The 18,027-nt window shown below is 45.4% G+C and overlaps 1 protein-coding gene and 2 long non-coding RNA genes across 6 annotated transcripts; all 3 read left to right on the top strand.

The window, feature by feature from the left end:
- Positions 1-1,818, top strand: LOC127295706 (uncharacterized). The gene has a single exon (XM_051325695.2). It carries the CDS (start codon positions 212-214, stop codon positions 1,418-1,420), a length of 1,209 nt encoding a protein of 402 aa, XP_051181655.1. The 5' UTR covers positions 1-211; the 3' UTR covers positions 1,421-1,818.
- Positions 1,819-4,671: 2,853 nt separating this feature from the next.
- LOC127295705 (uncharacterized) lies at positions 4,672-6,963 on the top strand. Of its 2 annotated transcripts, XR_011756846.1 has the most exons (4): positions 4,672-4,972; positions 5,062-5,158; positions 5,246-5,400; positions 6,515-6,963. It is a non-coding gene; the product is annotated as an uncharacterized lncRNA (long non-coding RNA). The 2 variants fall into 2 exon arrangements; XR_011756845.1 differs by having other exon boundaries at positions 4,672-5,158.
- A 5,397-nt stretch (positions 6,964-12,360) lies between these two features.
- Positions 12,361-14,629, top strand: LOC127295704 (uncharacterized). 3 transcript variants are annotated; one of them, XR_011756844.1, is made up of 5 exons: positions 12,361-12,661; positions 12,751-12,847; positions 12,935-13,089; positions 13,974-14,049; positions 14,204-14,629. It is a non-coding gene; the product is annotated as an uncharacterized lncRNA (long non-coding RNA). The 3 variants fall into 3 exon arrangements; XR_007848047.1 differs by having other exon boundaries at positions 12,361-12,847; XR_007848046.1 differs by lacking the exon at positions 13,974-14,049 and having other exon boundaries at positions 12,361-12,847.
- The last annotated feature ends 3,398 nt before the right edge of the window (positions 14,630-18,027 follow it).

The following is an 18,027-nucleotide window of genomic DNA, read 5'->3' as shown; positions in this document are numbered from 1 at the left end:
AGTGCGTACACGCGGAGGAAGCCACTGTCATGTCAGCTCTCCACTTCACTCCACTCCCCTTCTTCTCCGCGGCCCTGCTCCCCTACTAGCCACCATCCTCTGCGCCGGACGCACCCCCAACCAGGCCTCCCTCCGGAGCAGATCGACAGAGATCGCCGCCGCCATTGCCCTTCCCCTCCATCTCCACCCCCAACCCTTGTCCTGAATCCATATGGAGACCCCACCCGCGCTGTCAGCCGCCGGCGGAGCCGAAACTCTCGCCGTCGCGGCGGCCGAAGAGAAGGCGGAGAAGCGCGCACGCAAGCGGAGCAGGTACCTCAGCAGCGACTATGACACCGCCATCCTCATCGACGACGACGACGCCGCGGACCATGAAGACGACATTGCTGCTTCCCCAAGAAAGGGGGAAAACGAGGATGCGGCGGCGCTGCTCCTCCGGCTCGAGAAGGCCAACGTCGCCACGGACGACCTGCTCGCCGCGCTCCTCCGATCCGGTTCCTCCCCCTGCGACTTCGTCTCCCCGGGTCCGGACGCCGGCGTGTTCACCCGCTTCTTCGCCCTCCACAGGGCCTCCGTGTTCGGCACCAACTGCGAGGATACCACCGCCACAGATCATCATCACTCCAAGGTTTCCGCAGCTGCTCCTGCTGTCCACAGGCACGGGCTGCCGAACACATGCGGCGCCATGGCCGTGGCGGATGGGTCCGCGGGCAAGAAACAAGACGATGCCATTGCCATGGGACACGCACCTGCTGCTCACCACACTGCACCAGCAAATGCAGCAGCACCAGCACCGAAAGAAGCCGGGCGCAAGAGGAAGAAGAAGAATAAGGTAACATTCACATTGGATGGCGCTGCAGTCGCCGGTTCCTCTGCTCAAGCTCAACCCGCTACCAGCATTGCCGACGGCACCAATTTGGTGCCCAATAAGGCGAACAAGAAAAAGGCTAGGAGAAGCTCTGTGCAAGGGCACCATCTCGGTAAGCCGGTAGCGGTGCTCCTGGACTTCGTTCCGTGTGGCAACATTGATCCGCCTTCCAAGGAGGATCTCATTTCCACATTCCGCGGCTTCGGCTCCCTGATTGAATCCGAGAGCGACATCGGCACCCGCCATGCGCGTCTCGTGTTCCAGAGCAGCGCCGCGGCGGAGGCCGCCTACAGCTGTGCCCACACGCTCGGCAGGGTCACCGCGCGAAGGCTGCAATACCTCCGTCCGCCTCCGCCTGCTCCGAAGATCCCGCTGACAGACGTGAAGAAGAACCTCGAGAAGATGATCTCGTCGCTCACCGGTGCTTCGGTGCTCGGTAGGGAGGGCGCGCTCGACCTCGCCGGACAAATGCTGTGCCTTATGGCCAAAGTCGATAAGACCCTGAGCCACGCCGGGTCAGGGCCTTCCACTGCAGCAGCTCATGGCCATTGAGCTCAGCTCAGCTCTGCTCTGCTTTTCTCTGCTATCTGCTGGATGGAGATAAGCTCTTCATGGTTAGTAAGTTAGTGTTCCAGTTGCTCTCGTATATGAACTACTATAGGGATGCTAGGTACTGGTACTGCTCGAACAATCGTAGGTAGCTGCCAATTTTCAGTATGTTGCAATGTTGATTCTACCCTCAGCAGCTATGATCTACGATTCAGATTCTAATCCCATGTGTAATATCAACCTGGTACTTGTTGACATGCTGATCCTAGTTAGTTAGTGATCCAGCTGGTCTTGTATGTAGGTAGCTGCTAATTTTCAGTATGTTTCAATGTAGATTCTACGGTTTAGAACCGAGTTTCTGATGTAATGTGTAATATCTACCTTGTTCCCTTCGCTGATCATCACTCTTGGCATGATGCATCCAATTGTTACATTGGGTCTTGTATCTGTGGTTGAAAACCCTGAGACTTCCAACCCTGGAATTCATTTGGGGAACAGCCTGGGACTCCATCTTCAACCTGATATAACAATAGCATGAAACAGAAAAACTTTTTGCATAATTGCAGACTGATGATAATCAAACAAGCATACCGTGATGTTTGCTGAGACTACCTTGTAAATCCAACTGAGATTGGCATCTTGGTTGAGGCATGCACAACAGAATAAATGCCTAAGAGCATCTCCAATCGTGTCCACCAAACCGCGCCGGATTGAGCGTTTCGTGGACGTGTTTTGTTCGTGCCGCGTTTGGGGGACGTCGCTCCCTAGCCGCGTTCTCCAAACGCCGCCCCCAATCAGAAATTCAAATTGTTGCATTCAAAAGAGATCGTTCCCGTCGAATCGTCGCGATCAGAGTAGCGGCGATCAAAGTACTGGGCGCGCGATCATATTACAGACCGGTGGTGCATGGTAATTAGAAGAAGGGGTTGGGTCGCGCATTCAAAAGAGATCGTTCCCGCCGAATCGTCGCGATCAGAGTAGCGGCGATCAAAGTACTGGACGCGCGATCATATTACAGACCGGTGGTGCATGGTAATTAGAAGAAGGGGTTGGGCGACGACGACGTATCTTGAGTCGACGTAGGCCCGTCGATCACGATGACCTCGTCGCGATCTGCTCGGTGATGTGCATGCTCCGTCTGCTTCCTCGCCGACGCAGAGGCCGACGCAGGTGTAGCAGTAGAAGACGCGTCAGCCGGCTCTTGCTCCGCGGTTGCTACCGCTGCCTGGGCCGCAGCGTGGGCTGCCGCCATTTTGGCTTCGATGTCGTCGAGGATCTGGCCTTTGAAGAAGTTGTGCGCCGCCCGCGTCCGGGAAGACATTCCCTCTGTCGATGCTCTCAACAGGGACATGTCGTCCCTGCGTTTCTTGAGCTCCAACTTCTCTTCTTGCCTCTTGAGCAGCTCCGCCCACCTTTCGTCGGCCTTTTTATCGCGGGAGAGAAAGGTCGAGGAGACGTCGGCGAGGCATTTCGTGATTGACGCTTGCGTCTTCTCACACGACGCGGCGTCGGCCAAGGCGGCTGTAACACCCCAACTTTTGCAAGCATGTTTAATTTTCCAAAGTGCAAAAATTAGGGGGAACAAAATTTTTTTTCTATAGACTAATTAAGATGAATTGTCTTGATTTGCTTGTTGAAGTTTTGTTTTGAGCTACCCTTAAGAACAACACCTCTAGTGGTTAAACAAGCAACTCACTAAATAAAACACATGTGTAGCTTAGGAAGAATTGTTTTCCTTCTTACTACATCAAACCCTCCTCCTGATGGCAACTTGAGTGTACCATCTTGATATTCCTCTTTGTGATAATCTAGCTCAAATCATCCTTAATTCAAAACTTGGGATCATCTACCCCTTTGCTACACCTTTTTCTTATACCCAATCATCTTGGTTGTTTTTGAAGCCAAGTCAACCATTTGTTTTGGTAGTCTTAGAAGTTCCAATTTTTGGCAGTTGATCTCTAAGCACCCTCAATTGTTATTGGTGACCTCAATGCATGGATCTCCTCTATGCAACACCCTCTGCAACTTCCACGTCTTTCATGTCACATCCTCCACTTGCAACTCTTATATCCACTTGATCATATACCCTATCCAATGTTTAGCCCCAAGATCACTTCCTTCACTTTTATCTCTTGATTTATTCAAGTTAAATTTTCACAAAACCTAGAGTGGGAATGATGGGTACATTTTGTAGCCACCACCAACCCTTGAGAACATTCCTCCCTAAATGAGCTTTCTTCCTCAAAACCCTACTGTTTTTCTTCCCTGGTTTTAACCACAAAACAACTTCTAGTTTTATTAAAACTCTTCAAATGGTTTCTTCAAAATAACAAGAGGGAATTGTGGATGGTATTTTATCATCTCATTTCCTTCTACCCAAAATACATGTTTATAAAAGCATTTGATTTTATCCTTTCCTTTAAATAAAGTGTTATGGTGCATGTGCCATGCTTGTACCTTTTTATAAAACATGGGAAAAATCTATTTGGCATCATTATGCAAGTAGACCTATTTTATTAAACCATTTTGTCTCTTTCAAAAATATTTCAAAGACAAGTCCAATATAAACCCTACCCATATGTTTGATCAACTCTCAAAATGGGGAAGAACCTTTTTCTTTCAAAGTAAAATTTGAATACCACCTTGTGTCCATCTACCACAACCCATTCCTCTATGGCATATCACCATCACCACCACCACCTTCCTCTCACATTGAATTTCTTTGTCAACCTTGTTACAAGCTTGCCATGCTTATTGTCCTCACCACTCTTTCATATGAGGACTTGGCTCAAGAGATGAGCCGGCCACACCCATGCAATATTGCATGTGGTCAAATCATCACTCTCTCTTTTTCATCTTGTGTTGAGTTGTTCAAGTCTAAAATCTTGTGGAGGCCATCTCCAAGATGGCATACACATGAAACCTTGTACATCACCATCACCATCATCTTCTTGGCACAAAGCCATCATGCAACAAATACCATCATGGTGCATTTTACCATCACAATCTCCTTCCATCTCTATCTCTCTCACATTGCTCACTTGTACTTGGCAAGAAAGGGGCCGGCCATGACAAGAATTTCGGCCAGCCATCTTCCTCCTCACTTTCTTCCTCAACAAGCCTTGCCTCCCTACTACCCCAATCAATAAATGGACAGCCTCCCAACCAACCCAATCAATGAGGAGGCAGCCACCCCTCTCCCTCTATAAAAAGGGCTTGGCCGGCCACACTCCTCTCCTTTGCTTCTCATTTTTGACTTCCCACTCCTTCCTCCACTCTCTCCTATCCTTCTCCTACCTCTTCACCACGAAATGCTGCTGCCCCAAGGCTCCATGGCCGGCCATGGCCATGAAGATCCACCAAGATGAAGCTCCCCTCCTCCCTCAAGCTCCTCCTCACCATGAGAGCCTCCCTCTCCTTCTTCTCCCCAACCCTAGATGGTTTTCTCTCCTCTTCTTCTTCCTCCATTGCTAAGATTGGATCTTGATGCAGGTGCATGTTGGTCCAAGCATGGAGAAGCTTGAGCTATCCTCAGATCTGAAGTTCTTGAGCTAAGTTCGTCCAAAACCTTGCAGTAATTTCTGTAATCTTGCTGTTTCAGATTCTGGTACGAACTTGTAAAATCCGCCAAAACTCGTGTGCAGATCCAAATCGAGTGATTCAAAGTTCCGCAGATAGATACGGAAAAGATCTACAACTTGGCGTTGGTCTCATCCTCAAATTCGTTACGGATTGTACGTGGTAAATAAAGTTCTGTAAACATGCAGATTCACTGTTTGTTAGATTTGTTCCGTTTTACAAAACCTTTTTGAGCAAACTCAACTGTAGGTGAAAGCCCTCTTCAGTACCTTCATTTTGGCGGTGGTTTCACTTCGATTGACCTCCTGAAACAGAAATGGTTCACAGATCAAAATCTGGTCAGATCTGACTTTGTCGAATTAAACCAGGAGCTTGGGAACGAATTTTTGGATGAAACCAGTGGGGTGAGAACCAGCTTTTCAATACCTTTCAGATGCAGCTGACCTCATATTTTTATGATTGATGTACGATTTGTGGTGAATTGAACTTGTTCTGTGTGATCTGCAGACATGGCAGTTAGCTTTTAAATCACCAAAAATCCATATTTGAACCTAATTGAGTGATTCCAGTTCTGTAGGACTACTGAATGTTTTCTTAATCATCCCAAATAAGTTTCAAACCTTTATCTGTTCTGTAACTCCAGAGGTAAAGCAAATGGTATAGACATGCAGTAATCTTGTCAATCCATTTGTGAGAGTTTCAGAAATAATTTGAACCCAAATCCAATTGTGTATGCATCTCTGTTTAAATATCTTTCAAATGCCAGTGGTCTCATATTTTTAGGATTTTTCTACGACTTATGGCTTACAGATCTTGTTTTCTGTACAGTCAGATTCAAAGAAATTCCTAAAATTGTAGGTTTAATATTTTTGGGTGATTCCAATTGGGTTAGTCTTGTATTAGTACTGGCCATCTAGGAAAAATAGTATTAGTCTCTGTTCATGCATATTTGTTACTGTTAGTAATGTATATGTGTGACATGCATTGTTGGACCAAAACTTTTTGATTTATTTTAAAACCTTTGACCTTCTCTTTTATTAGAACTGGGCAACCTTTGTTTTATGCTTGCAAAACAAAACCTCTGCAACTTAACATTAGCCATATTGTTTTTCTTAAGTTTTCAAATGATGTAGAATATGGTTTGCTTCCTATTTTGGATGTTGTGTTATGTGAGCAAACTAAGTTAGGAAAACTGTTTTCTACTTTTCCAAAAATGTTTGAAAATGTTTTGTGAATGTATTTGATGTCAAGCTAATGCTCTTGTCCTCTTTATGATGTTATCTACCAGGGGATGTTTGGTTCATACCATGGTAATAACCGAGAGAGGCAATTGCTAAGTTGTGATACTCTCATACCTTTACTAGGTAAATAAAATGGGTTCTCTTAGAGTTGTTCTGTGGAATCTATAAGTCCTTTGTATGGTAGCTCTTTATTGAATGGTTAAATTATGGTTGTTGTATGTTTGTTTTGTTGGTGCAATGTGATTGATTGTGTTCCTTTTATATTTTCCGGCGATAGACGCGAACAATTCCGGAGAAGAAGAAGAAGTGGAATCGAACGAGGATTTTATTTATATTGTTGGTATTCTTATATTGATGAAGATGAAGAAGTCCAGGGACAAATAAGCCAAGGCAAGCCATCTTTTGATCTCTGATATGATGTCTCTTTGGATGTCATCTTGTGCTATCAATAGCATCTTGGTTCTATGTGTGATGATCTCCATATTGTTGTCATCTATGCTTGGATGCAAGCATGGTACCTCTAGTAGTTTTATCTTGTCAAGGTCTTGGTAATTGGTTGGGTGTATGGTATCATGGCCATTGCTATCCAACTTGTTTTCTATTTTTAGCTTGAACATGTTCCACCTCGGGACAAGATTCATACTACACCCCCTTCTAGTGTAGAGGTATCAATACCATGATTTTGGTGTATTCTCAAATTGTGATGAGTATGCCTGATTCCCTTAATGGTGTTGGTGTTGGTCAATTCTCATCCCTATCTATTGATTGGGTTAGATAGCACCACAAATCTGAAAGTATATTTCCTCTTGTGTTGTCATTATACATGCTTAGCTCAAGCAAGTATGATCCACTCCAATACCTCTTTTTCATACCCTCAATGGCGTGATGACCCTCATCTCGGCCATAGTGTTGTACTAGTTCAACTCATGAAACTTTAGGTTGGGAACCCCTCAAGGTTTACCTTGTTGTAAATGTTTATGAAAACCTTGGGTGAGGCAAATCTTACCCAAGCGTATGGTTTATGAAAGGAAAGGATCTTGACAAATATGGTTGGAAAGAGGAAGGTGTGTGTGACTTGGGTTTTTGAGAAAAACGACACATGGTTCTTTGTATTCGCCCGGAACAACTAAACAGCGCAACCATAGCTACTCCAACGTGGGCACGGGGCTTAACTTGACGTTTGTTCTTCTTAGCATGAGGCACCGCACAACTATACAAGGGTACGGTTACCCCCGAGTCCGGGTTGTCATGGTTGGGACAATAGTATAACGGGAGGCCTTCGGGGCTGACCCGTCCGGAAGACACTATGGGTCTCCTGGCTTGGCGGTGGAGCCACGCTCTAGAGGAGGTGAGCTGCCACGGTGCCGGGGAGGTACATACTCCATAGGGTAGGACCTCGTGTTAAGTCGAATGGGCGAAAGGTTATGTCCGGGTATCCGTCGTGGCATATGTCGTTATGCGGGGATGATGCCCACACGATAGGTATCCGGATAGTTGTGGTGAAAGTGTGCAAACTCTGCAGAGTCAAAACTATTCGAATAGCCGCGTCCGCGGTCATGGACGGTTGGGATGGCCGTTACCGAGCTGTGTCGAGTTTTGGTTTTGAAAATGTTTTCCAAAGGAAATGTGTGTTGGAAGTACCGGAAGGGTACGGGAAAGATGTTGTGCCGACCATGTGGAGATGGTCGAGGAAAATGAAACAAAAGTGGGTGACCCTTCCTAGTGTTTCATGTAGAGGAACTCTTCTTTAACAAAGATACAGTGATGTCATAGGACTTCCCTAGTATCCCCATCAATTGAGATGGCGGTATGCTACCTCTTCTTTAACAAAGATATAGAGATGTCATAGGACTTTCTTAGTGTCCCCTTCAACTGTGATGTGGGATGCTATATCCCCAAGAGAAACCGATTCTCTTTCACATGCTATATCCACAAGAGAAACTGATTCTCTTTCACATGCTATATCCACCAGAGAAACTATTCTTCCTCTCTTGTCTTCTTTAGTTAGAATTGTTATCACCTTCTTGATGGTTTGCGAGTACAATTCAAATGTACTCACGGCTTTGTCCCTGGCTATTTACTTGGCCAGACTTGAAGGAGTTCGACAGATGAAGAAGGAGTTGACGACGTCTATACGAGCTAGGAACGTCTTCCCAGTCAGTTGCCTGTAGGGTTAAGGCAGATGACTTGGACTCCGCGCTGCTGAAGTGATTCCGCTACTCTGATGATTAGATTAGGCCCTTCGAGGCTATTTTGTAAAGATGGGTCATGTGACCTTATTGTAATTTTCTTATTCCGTTTTGTAAAGGATGATGTAATTTAATATCAGTTCGGTTATGTGTTCACGGCACACTGATCATGGGAACGTGAACTGTATACATAACAGGGTATTTCGGACAGCTAGTCCGGGGTCCCCACAGAGCTGGTATCAGAGCTATCCTGACTGTAGGAGACTTTAGTTAGCATGGACGTTAGTTAGGAAAACAAGTACTTGGGAAAAACTATTTACGAAACAAATTCTTTCTTTAGTCGGAAGCATAGCTTCTACTCCTCTTATTTATTCAAAGCTTCTAAATTCTTATCTCTCCGTTTTAAAAAAAGGGTTTGAAAATTCTTACTCTATTGTCTCATCCAATTCAAACCTACATATTAGCCGATGTCCCCAACTCAGACCGGAGACTCGCACTCGAAGATGGATCAATCCCTCAGGAAGACACTTGAAATGTCCAACAGCAGCTGTTGAAGATTGGAGGCCGACTTAGTGTGCAGATAAAAGAATAATAAGATCATGTCTTTGGTTATCACCAAAGTCTGTCAAGGAGCTGACCCTGTTCCTCCGTGGACATGCACTTTTTGCAGTCGTCAGGGATCAAGTCCTCAGTTTCTTGACTAGTAATTTTTAGGCCAGCCACCAGAAGTTGCCGACTTCGGGAGCGCCTCAATAGCTACCTCTTCAAAGACCTCATGTTTCCGGGATGTCGAGACTAGAAGTTCTACACAGTTTCCGCCTCCACTTCGACATCAACGGCTCAACACCCGGCCCCTTCACCACCAACTACTACAATGATCCAAGTTGAAGCTGATGCTGACAATATGAAGACGGCGACATATGTGACCAGCCCCCAAACCTATAGGATGGATAGGACAAACTCAATCTCTTTGATTGAGCTACCCCCGTGCATTAGGAATTTCTGGGTACTTAGAGTACCATGTCTGGTTTGATGATTGCTTGTATTTCCCTAGTGTGCTGCCTTGAGTGTTTGTATCTGTTTGTTGTGTGTATGTTTGTCTTGCTATTTAGGTCTAAAAACATTCTTGGTGTGATAACCTAGCTTAGAAAGCCTCCCTAATATGTTTTCACCTCACCAACCTCGTCGATAAAATACTAACTGCTTGCTAAATGGATGAGTTAACCCTGTTAACCATCGATTCTCAACCGTCAGAGAAACTGACCCAGACCCTTATCTACGCCAACTACTTTCAAGATCAGCTGAAGCATCTCTACTAAGCCGAGAAGACAGAAGCCCCTACCTTCAAGAGTGACTGCACCTCTGCAAAAAGACATACTAACTTTGTCTAACCTTGGAGTATAATCGCGCTAACTTCAAGTATAACTTTTTGAAACTACCCTCTAACACACTATCTAACAAGCTGAGAGGAAAATAGCGTCAAAGCCAAGCTACATCACATGGTTCATCTGGTCCTCATCAAGTGAAGCTCCTGAAGATACCTCAAGACTCAAGATTAGGTGTAGTTTACCCGCTCAGTTCTTAACTGGTATAAGTCAGCACCGACCCTCAAGCTGAAGATTGTCTCCGATGACCTTTGATGATGCTTCATTTGGACAACAACCAAGCGCTTCTTTGACTTACTAACTTACCGCGCGTTATATGGATTAGTAAACACCGTGAGTGCATCTTGAAGCTTTGGACTACACATCACCCTCTGAAGATGTTCAACTCAAGACGAGAGAAAGATTACTTCTTCGAAAGCACCGACAAGACCCGTAGCCGAAGCTTAGAGTTTTTAAACCCCCCTATGAACAATTTTAAGGGTGGAAGACTTCGTCCTCCACTAAAATTTAAAGTTAACTCCAAAAAGTTTTCAACCCTGCTAAAGCACCGCTGGAGTGCACTAACTCTCCCAGAATCTTGAACCGCCGCTAGGATCGCTTAGAAGCTACAGATCTAACACCTACATGGAGTAGTCAACCTCTTCATGAAGCTTGCCATCGGCAGGAATCCATCATGTCTCCCAGAAGATGAAGCAACGACCTTCTCGGCAACGGCACATCTACAGAAGAATGGAGTCTAACTTTAGTTAAACTCTACAACCCCTCTAGTCCTACGCTTAGTAATCTCGGGACGAGATTATTTTAAGGGTGGAAGATCTGTAACACCCCAACTTTTGCAAGCATGTTTAATTTTCCAAAGTGCAAAAATTAGGGGGAACAAATTTTTTTTTCTATAGACTAATTAAGATGAATTGTCTTGATTTGCTTGTTGAAGTTTTGTTTTGAGCTACCCTTAAGAACAACACCTCTAGTGGTTAAACAAGCAACTCACTAAATAAAACACATGTGTGGCTTAGGAAGAATTGTTTTCCTTCTTACTACATCAAACCCTCCTCCTGATGGCAACTTGAGTGTACCATCTTGATATTCCTCTTTGTGATAATCTAGCTCAAATCATCCTTAATTCAAAACTTGGGATCATCTACCCCTTTGCTACACCTTTTTCTTATACCCAATCATCTTGGTTGTTTTTGAAGCCAAGTCAACCATCTGTTTTGGTAGTCTTAGAAGTTCCAATTTTTGGCAGTTGATCTCTAAGCACCCTCAATTGTTATTGGTGACCTCAATGCATGGATCTCCTCTATGCAACACCCTCTGCAACTTCCACGTCTTTCATGTCACATCCTCCACTTGCAACTCTTATATCCACTTGATCATATACCCTATCCAATGTTTAGCCCCAAGATCACTTCCTTCACTTTTACCTCTTGATTTATTCAAGTTAAATTTTCACAAAACCTAGAGTGGGAATGATGGGTACATTTTGTAGCCACCACCAACCCTTGAGAACATTCCTCCCTAAATGAGCTTTCTTCCTCAAAACCCTACTGTTTTTCTTCCCTGGTTTTAACCACAAAACAACTTCTAGTTTTATTAAAACTCTTCAAATGGTTTCTTCAAAATAACAAGAGGGAATTGTGGATGGTATTTTATCATCTCATTTCCTTCTACCCAAAATACATGTTTATAAAAGCATTTGATTTTATCCTTTCCTTTAAATAAAGTGTTATGGTGCATGTGCCATGCTTGTACCTTTTTATAAAACATGGGAAAAATCTATTTGGCATCATTATGCAAGTAGACCTATTTTATTAAACCATTTTGTCTCTTTCAAAAATATTTCAAAGACAAGTCCAATATAAACCCTACCCATATGTTTGATCAACTCTCAAAATGGGGAAGAACCTTTTTCTTTCAAAGTAAAATTTGAATACCACCTTGTGTTCATCTACCACAACCCATTCCTCTATGGCATATCACCATCACCACCACCACCTTCCTCTCACATTGAATTTCTTTGTCAACCTTGTTACAAGCTTGCCATGCTTATTGTCCTCACCACTCTTTCATATGAGGACTTGGCTCAAGAGATGAGCCGGCCACACCCATGCAATATTGCATGTGGTCAAATCATCACTCTCTCTTTTTCATCTTGTGTTGAGTTGTTCAAGTCTAAAATCTTGTGGAGGCCATCTCCAAGATGGCATACACATGAAACCTTGTACATCACCATCACCATCATCTTCTTGGCACAAAGCCATCATGCAACAAATACCATCATGGTGCATTTTACCATCACAATCTCCTTCCATCTCTATCTCTCTCACATTGCTCACTTGTACTTGGCAAGAAAGGGGCCGGCCATGACAAGAATTTCGGCCAGCCATCTTCCTCCTCACTTTCTTCCTCAACAAGCCTTGCCTCCCTACTACCCCAATCAATAAATGGACAGCCTCCCAACCAACCCAATCAATGAGGAGGCAGCCACCCCTCTCCCTCTATAAAAAGGGCTTGGCCGGCCACACTCCTCTCCTTTGCTTCTCATTTTTGACTTCCCACTCCTTCCTCCACTCTCTCCTATCCTTCTCCTACCTCTTCACCACGAAATGCTGCTGCCCCAAGGCTCCATGGCCGGCCATGGCCATGAAGATCCACCAAGATGAAGCTCCCCTCCTCCCTCAAGCTCCTCCTCACCATGAGAGCCTCCCTCTCCTTCTTCTCCCCAACCCTAGATGGTTTTCTCTCCTCTTCTTCTTCCTCCATTGCTAAGATTGGATCTTGATGCAGGTGCATGTTGGTCCAAGCATGGAGAAGCTTGAGCTATCCTCAGATCTGAAGTTCTTGAGCTAAGTTCGTCCAAAACCTTGCAGTAATTTCTGTAATCTTGCTGTTTCAGATTCTGGTACAAACTTGTAAAATCCGCCAAAACTCGTGTGCAGATCCAAATCGAGTGATTCAAAGTTCTGCAGATAGATACGGAAAAGATCTACAACTTGGCATTGGTCTCATCCTCAAATTCGTTACGGATTATACGTGGTAAATAAAGTTCTGTAAACATGCAGATTCACTGTTTGTTAGATTTGTTCCGTTTTACAAAACCTTTTTGAGCAAACTCAACTGTAGGTGCAATCCCTCTTCAGTACCTTCATTTTGGCGGTGGTTTCACTTCGATTGACCTCCTGAAACAGAAATGGTTCACAGATCAAAATCTGGTCAGATCTGACTTTGTCGAATTAAACCAGGAGCTTGGGAACAAATTTTTGGATGAAACCAGTGGGGTGAGAACCAGCTTTTCAATACCTTTCAGATGCAGCTGACCTCATATTTTTATGATTGATGTACGATTTGTGGTGAATTAAACTTGTTCTGTGTGTTCTGCAGACATGGCTGTTAGCTTTTAAATCACCAAAAATCCATATTTGAACCTAATTGAGTGATTCCAGTTCTGTAGGACTACTGAATGTTTTCTTAATCATCCCAAACAAGTTTCAAACCTTTATCTGTTCTGTAACTCCAGAGGTAAAGCAAATGGTATAGACATGCAGTAATCTTGTCAATCCATTTGTGAGAGTTTCAGAAATAATTTGAACCCAAATCCAATTGTGTATGCATCTCTGTTTAAATATCTTTCAAATGCCAGTGGTCTCATATTTTTAGGATTTTTCTACGACTTATGGCTTACAGATCTTGTTTTCTGTACAGTCAGATTCAAAGAAATTCCTAAAATTGTAGGTTTAATATTTTTGGGTGGTTCCAATTGGGTTAGTCTTGTATTAGTACTGGCCATCTAGGAAAAATAGTATTAGTCTCTTTTCATGCATATTTGTTACTGTTAGTAATGTATATGTGTGACATGCATTGTTGGACCAAAACTTTTTGATTTATTTTAAAACCTTTGACCTTCTCTTTTATTAGAACTGGGCAACCTTTGTTTTATGCTTGCAAAACAAAACCTGTGCAACTTAACATTAGCCATATTGTTTTTCTTAAGTTTTCAAATGATGTGGAATATGGTTTGCTTCCTATTTTGGATGTTGTGTTATGTGAGCAAACTAAGTTAGGAAAACTGTTTTCTACTTTTCCAAAAATGTTTGAAAATGTTTTGTGAATGTATTTGATGTCAAGCTAATGCTCTTGTCCTCTTTATGATATTATCTACCAGGGGATGTTTGGTTCATACCATGGTAATAACCGAGAGAGGCAATTGCTAAGTTGTGATACTCTCATACCTTTACTAGGTAAATAAAATGGGTTCTCTTAGAGTTGTTCTGTGGAATCTATAAGTCCTTTGTATGGTAGCTCTTTATTGAATGGTTAAATTATGGTTGTTGTATGTTTGTTTTGTTGGTGCAATGTGATTGATTGTGTTCCTCTTATATTTTCCGGCGATAGACGCGAACAATTCCGGAGAAGAAGAAGAAGTGGAATCGAACGAGGATTTTATTTATATTGTTGGTATTCTTATATTGATGAAGATGAAGAAGTCCAGGGACAAATAAGCCTGATATGATGTCTCTTTGGATGTCATCTTGTGCTATCAATAGCATCTTGGTTCTATGTGTGATGATCTCCATATTGTTGTCATCTATGCTTGGATGCAAGCATGGTACCTCTAGTAGTTTTATCTTGTCAAGGTCTTGGTAATTGGTTGGGTGTATGGTATCATGGCCATTGCTATCCAACTTGTTTTCTATTTTTAGCTTGAACATGTTCCACCTCGGGACAAGATTCATACTACACCCCCTTCTAGTGTAGAGGTATCAATACCATGATTTTGGTGTATTCTCAAATTGTGATGAGTATGCCTGATTCCCTTAATGGTGTTGGTGTTGGTCAATTCTCATCCCTATCTATTGATTGGGTTAGATAGCACCACAAATCTGAAAGTATATTTCCTCTTGTGTTGTCATTATACATGCTTAGCTCAAGCAAGTATGATCCACTCCAATACCTCTTTTTCATACCCTCAATGGCGTGATGACCCTCATCTCGGCCATAGTGTTGTACTAGTTCAACTCATGAAACTTTAGGTTGGGAACCCCTCAAGGTTTACCTTGTTGTAAATGTTTATGAAAACCTTGGGTGAGGCAAATCTTACCCAAGCGTATGGTTTATGAAAGGAAAGGATCTTGACAAATATGGTTGGAAAGAGGAAAGTGTGTGTGACTTGGGTTTTTGAGAAAAACGACACATGGTTCTTTGTATTCGCCCGGAACAACTAAACAGCGCAACCATAGCTACTCCAACGTGGGCACGGGGCTTAACTTGACGTTTGTTCTTCTTAGCATGAGGCACCGCACAACTATACAAGGGTACGGTTACCCCCGAGTCCGGGTTGTCATGGTTGGGACAATAGTATAACGGGAGGCCTTCGGGGCTGACCCGTCCGGAAGACACTATGGGTCTCCTGGCTTGGCGGTGGAGCCACGCTCTAGAGGAGGTGAGCTGCCACGGTGCCGGGAGGTACATACTCCATAGGGTAGGACCTCGTGTTAAGTCGAATGGGCGAAAGGTTATGTCCGGTATCCGTCGTGGCATATGTCGTTATGCGGGGATGATGCCCACACGATAGGTATCCGGATAGTTGTGGTGAAAGTGTGCAAACTCTGCAGAGTCAAAACTATTCGAATAGCCGCGTCCGCGGTCATGGACGGTTGGGATGGCCGTTACCGAGCTGTGTCGAGTTTTGGTTTTGAAAATGTTTTCCAAAGGAAATGTGTGTTGGAAGTACCGGAAGGGTACGGGAAAGATGTTGTGCCGACCATGTGGAGATGGTCGAGGAAAATGACACAAAAGTGGGTGACCCTTCCTAGTGTTTCATGTAGAGGAACTCTTCTTTAACAAAGATACAGTGATGTCATAGGACTTCCCTAGTATCCCCATCAATTGAGATGGCGGTATGCTACCTCTTCTTTAACAAAGATATAGAGATGTCATAGGACTTTCTTAGTGTCCCCTTCAACTGTGATGTGGGATGCTATATCCCCAAGAGAAACCGATTCTCTTTCACATGCTATATCCACAAGAGAAACTGATTCTCTTTCACATGCTATATCCACCAGAGAAACTATTCTTCCTCTCTTGTCTTCTTTAGTTAGAATTGTTATCACCTTCTTGATGGTTTGCGAGTACAATTCAAATGTACTCACGGCTTTGTCCCTGGCTATTTACTTGGCCAGACTTGAAGGAGTTCGACAGATGAAGAAGGAGTTGACGACGTCTATACGAGCTAGGAACGTCTTCCCAGTCAGTTGCCTGTAGGGTTAAGGCAGATGACTTGGACTCCGCGCTGCTGAAGTGATTCCGCTACTCTGATGATTAGATTAGGCCCTTCGAGGCTATTTTGTAAAGATGGGTCATGTGACCTTATTGTAATTTTCTTATTCCGTTTTGTAAAGGATGATGTAATTTGATATCAGTTCGGTTATGTGTTCACGGCACACTGATCATGGGAACGTGAACTGTATACATAACAGGGTATTTCGGACAGCTAGTCCGGGGTCCCCACAGTGGCCTTGGCTGCCTTGTTGCCAGTAGGACGCCCTGCCGGCGTTGCCAGCGGCGCGTCCAGATCAATGGCGTCCTTTCCCTTGGACAGCGACAGGCGCGTCAACCGCCATTTCTCGTTCACATTGAGCTTGCTATAGCAATGCATCAGCGTGAACGACTTATGCCCATCCGAGTTCCTCGGGTAAACCTCCATGGCCCTATCAAATTAACCAAAGAAAGCAGAATCATTTCATCGAACACAATGTAGATGCTACAGATTATGGAAGAAAGAGTCGTATCAGTTGGGAGACGTCGGCGCCGCTGTCGGCTCTGGTCACTAAGTCGTGATGGTATCCATGGAAGGAGTTCACCGATGCCTGGATGATGGCCCATCGCGTCGACATTACCTTTTGGCTCCTCTTCATTGTCACTTTGTTGTAGTCGCTCTGATGAGCTTGCGCTCATCGAACTCGGCCTTGATCCTCGCCCAATACTTCCCGTATTTTTGGTTGGCGCAGATGATGGAGTCATGGCTCACCATCGCCCACGACTCACACAGACAAAGATCCTCCAAAACCGTCCACTTGGGGCCTCGTGTGCCCGACGCCTTCTTCTTCTTTTTCTTCTTCGTCCTCACGCCGTCCGCGTCTACCTCCACGAGATCATCGTCACCGGCACCCTCCTCGTCCTCTTCCTCGCCGCCCTCTTCATCCTCGTTGTCGTCCTCCACCCCCTCCTCTTCGTCGTCGTCCTCGTCCTCACCCCCGTCCTCCTCCTCAGCACCGGCGCCGTCGAATTCGAGCGGCCCCCTGCGGCTAGTGAAAGGGTCGCTGTCCGGACCGGGTCCTGGCTCGCGCTGCTCGTACACCGGGGAGTAGAGGTTGTTGGGGTTGAAGCCGCCATGCGGTAGCGCATCCTGGTAGTGGGGCGACAAGTTAGGCTTCACGCACCCGGGAGTGCCAGAGGGGCCGTCGTTGTAGAAGGCGGATGACGACGGAGAGATGACTCCCGGAACGTACACCGGCACGGACGTACTCCATGGGCTCGTGTTGGTGGCGGCAAGACACCCGGCCATTATGTGCTAGTGCTGGCGCGCCGCCATAGCCTTCTTCTCCTGCTCCGCCGCCCTCCGTCCTTTCCGCTCCGCCGTCGCCATCCTCCGGCGCACACAATCTTGCTGCCATTGATCTTCGGTCCATCCTTCCGGCTTCTTCTTCGGAGCCGGCGCCTTCCGCGGCTTCGCGAACGGCGCTTTCGCCCCTTTCGTCGCATTGCCCGGCGGCTTCTTGGCCGCTTTCTTGGCCATCTTTTTGGGGGTTGTCGGCGGCGCCATGGAATGGGGATAGGGTAGCGGCGGCGGGTGGACAGCGGGAGGGAGAAACAAATCAGCGGGATATGAGAAATGAATTGGCGGCCGGATATGTGTTGGGAGGTCAGAAATACGCGGCGGGATAGGCGCGATGTGGCGGGAGGGGCGGGATTTGGCGGGAGTGGGAGACGAATTTTCACTGAGCCGCTGACGCATCGGCCCCGCGTCGGTTTGCCTCGCTTTTCGTTGTGTCCGGCGTGCCCGGAGCGTCTCCTATGGGGCGGCGACGGGCTTGGGGCACCGGACACCGTATCGGGGCGCGCCGGACAAAAAACGGATTTAGGGACGCGGCTGAAACCGTTTTTTTGGTCCCCAAATTGTTTTGGGGGACGCGACTGTAGATGCTCTAACAGAGTAT

This window comes from Lolium perenne, chromosome 4 (genome assembly GCF_019359855.2).
Source record: "Lolium perenne isolate Kyuss_39 chromosome 4, Kyuss_2.0, whole genome shotgun sequence".
In the NCBI taxonomy this organism is placed as follows: Eukaryota; Viridiplantae; Streptophyta; class Magnoliopsida; order Poales; family Poaceae; genus Lolium; species Lolium perenne.
This window is presented reverse-complemented; position numbering and strand designations above follow the sequence as displayed.